Source organism: Fundulus heteroclitus, chromosome 3 (assembly GCF_011125445.2).
Source record: "Fundulus heteroclitus isolate FHET01 chromosome 3, MU-UCD_Fhet_4.1, whole genome shotgun sequence".
Lineage (NCBI taxonomy): Eukaryota > Metazoa > Chordata > Actinopteri > Cyprinodontiformes > Fundulidae > Fundulus > Fundulus heteroclitus.
In genome coordinates, this window is record NC_046363.1 from 39,035,974 (window position 1) to 39,041,973 (window position 6,000).

At 40.4% G+C, this 6,000-nt stretch overlaps 1 protein-coding gene across 1 annotated transcript; it reads right to left on the bottom strand.

Moving 5' to 3' along the window:
- Positions 1-572: 572 nt before the first annotated feature.
- LOC118562670 (fucolectin-7-like) lies at positions 573-4,203 on the bottom strand. Its single transcript, XM_036135357.1, has 5 exons — positions 4,060-4,203; positions 1,925-2,219; positions 1,698-1,852; positions 931-1,210; positions 573-778 (listed from the first exon to the last, which is right to left on the bottom strand). The coding sequence occupies exons 1-5, from the start codon at positions 4,121-4,123 to the stop codon at positions 634-636; spliced, it is 939 nt and encodes a 312-aa protein (XP_035991250.1). The 5' UTR covers positions 4,124-4,203; the 3' UTR covers positions 573-633.
- Between the last annotated feature and the right edge of the window lie 1,797 nt (positions 4,204-6,000).

Below are 6,000 nucleotides of genomic sequence, written 5' to 3' on the forward strand. Positions count from 1 at the left end.
CTTGTGTTAGAAAAAGCATGTGTGGGCTGAGATTAAGATAAAGCAATGACAGCAACAGAAAATGGCAATGCTTCAAAATATTTCCATGAATGATAAGACATATCCCATCAGCCTCTGCTGAGTAGCTCAGGTCTAGAAAATAGGTGGTTCCATAACCTTCAGTAGGAATGTTCCCTTGACCATTGCAGCCAAAATAAAAAAAAATATGGCGTTTTATCATTTAAAAGATATTAAGTTTGAGGTTAGTCATGTTCAGTTAGCAGATGCAGTATCCAATTACCAAGGCTTGGAGCAAGTCAGATATTTCAAACCATTTTAGACTGCATGCTTGAAAGCCATATTTAAAAAGCCAAGCACTTCAGAGTGAACAGCAGAATCAAGCAACACTGCTTTGAACAATTGACAGAACATTTCTCCAGCTCTAGAACATCACATCTTATTCCCAGCAGTGTATTCCTCTACATGTTCCTTTTAATTTAATGGGGGTGGAGAAGAAAGAAACAAACTAGTCAAGACATTTGTTTTTATTTGGGGGGGGGGGGGTAATTTGAATAAAAACCCAAAAACAAATCTCAAGTCAGATGTATTTTATTTAACAAGAGCTAGTGCTTCAGAAGTTATTGTAGTACAGGATTACTCAAGTCTGGAACCATAAACCTCAACCTCACAGAGAGTCAGGTACTCCTTCCTCCATGGGATGACCACGTTTACATAACGCCCCTCCAGCCCATTACATTCAAACTCAAGGCTACCTCCAGGAGCAGAGATTGTAGCACACCTAAAGAGGAAAGTTATATCATTATTATGAACATTGAATAAAGCCAACATTATGCCTTGAAGGGCTGTTTCATTTGTGTGTAAATGTAGAAGCTCTCACTTTAGACAAGTACAAGACCCTATAGACGTTGAAGTCAAGCCAGTTTCAATTACCTGGGATTGTAGTTGCCATTGTTGAAAAGGGAATCTCCGATGCGGATCTCCGCACCATCGAGTCGTTGTTGGAGAATGTCCCTGTTGACAATTTTGATGGAAGACACTTTGTGGGTGGTGCGCAGATCCAGCCTCCACCAGGGACTGTAGTCATTTGTCGTATGTGAACAGGATGCTTGCTCCCAGTTATTGTTACGATTACCATCAATGGCATTATATGGCAAGCCAGACCCATACAGGGATGACTGGGTTGCTTTGCCATCAAGTGCTAGGTTCTCACCTGCAAAAGAGAATAGAAACATGAATGCCATTTGTCAAAGAATAATCCTCAAGATGTAAAGCAGTTTGGGGATTTTTTTTTTTGCCTCATCGTCATATCTCAGGTTGAGTCAGTGGCTGATGGTCATTGCAATAAGTAGCTGAGAATTTACAGGCATCTTAGCAACGCTGGAGGCAGATCTTCAAGTATTGCAACTGTCAGCACTGCAACAGAGCTACCTACCAAAGTGAGCAGCACATTTCTAAAGTTCATAATGGCAACCAAACATTTGATCAGCACCATGTACAGATGTTGCATTAAAAAACACCCTGTAGTGTTGCAGTAGCAATATTTGGGTTCTGCAGTGAGACATTTGATAGTAGTTTACTGCAAGACAAGAGCATCTCTGGGGACCGCAGAGAAGGGCTCACCTAGGGCTCCAATTGAGTAAATTTCAGCACAAAATCTGCAATGCAAAGGAAAAGAAACAGCTCTGCCAAATCCTTACCAGTTGGGGCCGGGTACCCACAGACCTCCACTTCACAGAGTGATAGAATCCTGCTTGGACCAGGCAGTAAAATGGTTACATAACGTCCCTCCACACCTTCAGAGAGCTTTATAGTAAGATTGGAACCTCCTTGAATTGAAGAAACTGTAGCAACCCTAGTAGACAAGCAAGAAGAATTGTATACATGTATCACACATGTCACAATTAAACTGATGCAGATCACTCACAGAGGGTTTGAAGCACCCTCATCTTTTAATGAGTTGCCGATGTGAATTTCTGCCCCGTTGATCCGCTCTGCACAGCAGTCCTGTCTGTTTGTGATGCTGATTTGGTCGACTACGTAGGAGTCCAGCAGGTCCACTCTCCACCAGGGGTTATCATGTGCTGCGGTGTGGGTGCATGAGCCTTTTCTAAGATCAGGATTTCTGTTACCATCAATAGCATTGTAGGCATCAACAAATGCATCCCAATCTCCTTTGTAGCGCCAAGACTGTGTTGCCTTGCCCCGTAAAGCAACGTTTCCTGGAAAAGACAAAGAAATTCCAAATGTAAATAGCATAGTCCTCACACATTTAGATTTTAGCAGTTAAAGTTTAAGTCTTTTACCAAAAAAAAAAAAAAATATATCCTGAAAACCGTTTAATAACTTCTACAACAAGGTAAACTTTGAATATTCATGTATTAAGTATTCAAATTAAGTTTAAATATCACTTTTTTTTTTATTTTATTAACACACCGATTATGGCATTTCACGTTTGAGTGCTGCCTCCGTTTACCATCTGCCATTTCCGACAAGTGACGTCAATTCAAGAACACGCGAATCAAACTTGCATAGAAACATATTGTTTACATTGTACAACTGGTACGGTGAACCAGGATATATATGCATGTTTTCCAGGATCTTCTTTCACACACACCAAATCTGCAGATCCACGTGTACTTTGAGCAAGAGCTTATAAAAATATTGCCAAATTACAAGATAAAATGCGTTCTAGGTGCGTAGTTGATGGCTGTAGTGTCGCTTATAGGCCTATTGCAGACCGCGGTAAAGTTGGTTTGATATTGGACATCAAAACTCCGGAGTCAGCGGGATCTAGCTCACGGTTGAAGGACTCCGATTTCGACCAGCATCTCTCAGCTGCTCCCTCCTCCCATACGCTGTGATACAGTTAGGGGCCGTCAATAAGTCTGATTTGATTTGTTTCTCAAGAGTGCTCCACGGAGCTTGAATGTCCAATATCAAACCAACTTCACCGCGGTCTAGTGCAGGCCAGAAAGTATTGCTACATACTTGGCCGGTGGATCAAAAGGTCCGAAAGAAATGGGATAAATTCGTAAAAGAAACGCGAAAGGACTGGATTGCCGGCAGTGACAAGAGTGTTCATGCAATTCACACTTCACGAGCGAGGAAAGTTGTAGTGTTAGCAGACAGTGTTATTGCCGGATGCACGGTACTCGTTCTGTGTGTGAAGTCACATACCGGATCGGCCGATTGAGGAATGGCCAGGCTCATTTGCATATACAGCAAGTTTTATTGAAATTACTTCCAGACGGCGCACATAATATACATTTCTTTACTCTGGTGACCATTTGAATGCATCTGCGTTAAGATACATTTTACGTGTGACTTAGACTTTAAATCTAACGCAAAGTCTAAAGAGGTGGAACTGCAATCCTTGTACCCAATGAGGTCCTGCTAGTGGAGAGGCCCTTATTTGAACCACCACCAGGATTTACCCACTATATGAGCCGAAGGCATCTAGCTTTCTGAAACAAAGATTTACCACCCCCCCTAGTTTTAAGATGATTCAGAAATAAGTTTTTTTTTCCAAGGGCAAAAGTTGCAGGCTACAAGTAGTCATGCTGCATCACACAGGTACCAAGAATAAGGCCTGTTAAAGCAATCTGTCCTGCAATGTGTTGCGTCATAATTTCTCACCATCATGGAGACAACACATGTAGACCTACTCCATTTACAGCTGGCATGCCAAGTTTGGATTTTTTCAAGAACACCCCACCCAAAATAAAACTCCTGTCATAGTAAGTTTCCAAAAAAAAAAAAAAGGGAGTATTTTCTCAATTTATAAAAAAAAAAAAAAAAAAAAAAAAAAAAAAAAAAAACCCACACACCTTTTAGCAATAAATTTGGAAGCATTTTAAAAATTCAGGCCACCACCATTACAGTTAAAGTTTTGGGTTAAGAGCTCAAAGTTATGTCACCCCTTCCCTAATGACTAAATAAACTCTATTGAATTAGAATGCATTTTAAATCTCTCTAATGCAAGTGGTATTTGTAAACACTAAAATATTGAGAATTAAGGCCCAACAACATCAAGGTTTGAGTAAATCATCTGATACTTACGGTATCTGCAAGAGAAGCATGCTGGCAAGAACAGCAGTAATTGAAGAACTACAATAAACCCCATTGTTTAGGCTAACAACTACAACTACAACTACAACTACAACTACAACTACAACTACAACTACAACTACAACTACAACTACAACTACAACTACAACTACAACTACAACTACAACTACAACTACAACTACAACGCAGACAGAGAGGTTTCAGATGAGCTTCCATGTTGAACAACTCATTTTACTGCTGTTAAATAGCCCTGAACCACAGCAGGTAGCAGCAGTAACACACCTGTATCAAATTATTTAATTACTTGGTCAATCAGTGGGTCACTTAAAAGTTGCTTGCCAACCGCCATAAAAAAAGAAGAAGAAGAAGAAGAAGTGGGTCACCTTCATTTATCAGCTGACAGAGTAGATTGTGCTGTTTAACTGAGTTCCTGCTCAAGTCCACCTGTTCACAATTGGATAAAAATGTTGATTTAAATAAAATAAAAAGGGATGTCTTAAATAATGCAGGATTTGATAATGGTTGTTCATACTTGTGTTTTGTCTCGTTTGGACTAGTGTAATAGTCTTTTTACTTCCGTCCATCCATCCATTTTCTAACACGTCTATCCCTTGTGTAGTCAACTGAAGACATTTGTATTAAAAAAGGCTTTTAAATAGGATGTGCAAGAGATTGCAGTGGGGTTGTGCTTTATGTTGTCTTTATTCTGAAACACTTTGTGATTTTAATGTCTGTGAAAGGTGCTATACAAATACATTTTACTTACTGCCTTATCTGTAAGTTTTGTTATCTTCTTTTGTTATCTTCTTTCAATAAATTGTCATTTATTCATCATGTGGCCCCCAAGTTCTGGTCTGCACTTTGATCCAGCTACAAACCCAAACATTATGGCAATTCTAACTGAAAGTTTATGTATTTTGTAAATACATTCTCGTATGTTGGACAGAGGTTACGTATATGTGTTTATCGTGTATTATGTTTGAAGAGTTTCCTGTCTGAAAATGCCAGTATGATAACTCACTTCTTTTTCTATTGTTTTCTATAACCACAACCAACCTAGCAAATATTAATAAAATAATTGACAGAGAATGAGAGCTGTTTGGCTTTTAAGGCTTGATATTCATTGATGTAATTTTGGACCAGGCACCATCTTTACGTTAATGATCAGCTGTTCAGGGATTGGAAGGTCACTCTGTGGCTTTATTAGCAGCACAACAGGTGAATTTAAAACATATGACACTGGTTAAAAGACAGTAGAGCTGGACATGGTGATAGGCACATCTTTGGTGAACCTAAGGTTTGTGACATGGAATGTGCATGGCACCAGAGAGGAAGAGTTGGAAAATTTTAACCATCTTAAATGATTAAAGGCAGATGTCTTATTACAAGAAATTCACAAATCAGCCACAACTGTGATCTTAACTCACCTAAGTCTTTTTGCGCCTGCTGTTACTCTTGACAAAAAGGAGAAGCAATTTTAATCCACAAAAATGTCAGTTTCAAAATGTTAGACAACATTATAGATCTTGAGGGTAGACTAGTATTAGTAAAAATATCCTGATAATGGGGTTCACCTCCCAGGTCTGGAGGCTGGATACCCCTCAGGGGTGCTGGTACCTGGACCTAGGATGTGTGAGGTGAGTGTACAGCGTTATGTTCTGTGGGTAAGAGTGTATGCATGTGGGGGCATTAGGGTGGGAATGTGACTGTGTACCTGATTTTCTGTTTGTCTTTTGGTCAAGTTGGGTTTTGGACTGCCCCCTCTCCTGGGACCTGTCAGGTCTCCACTTAGAGTGGAGCCCATCCAGTTCGGCTCCCCTCTGTTGACAGGCGCCTTCACCCGCTGGTGCGTTGGTGGTCTTTGGTGTCCGGGTGTTCGGGTGTGTGCTTACTCACTCCTGGTGGCTGCTTCACAAGGCCTTGGCCCCCGTG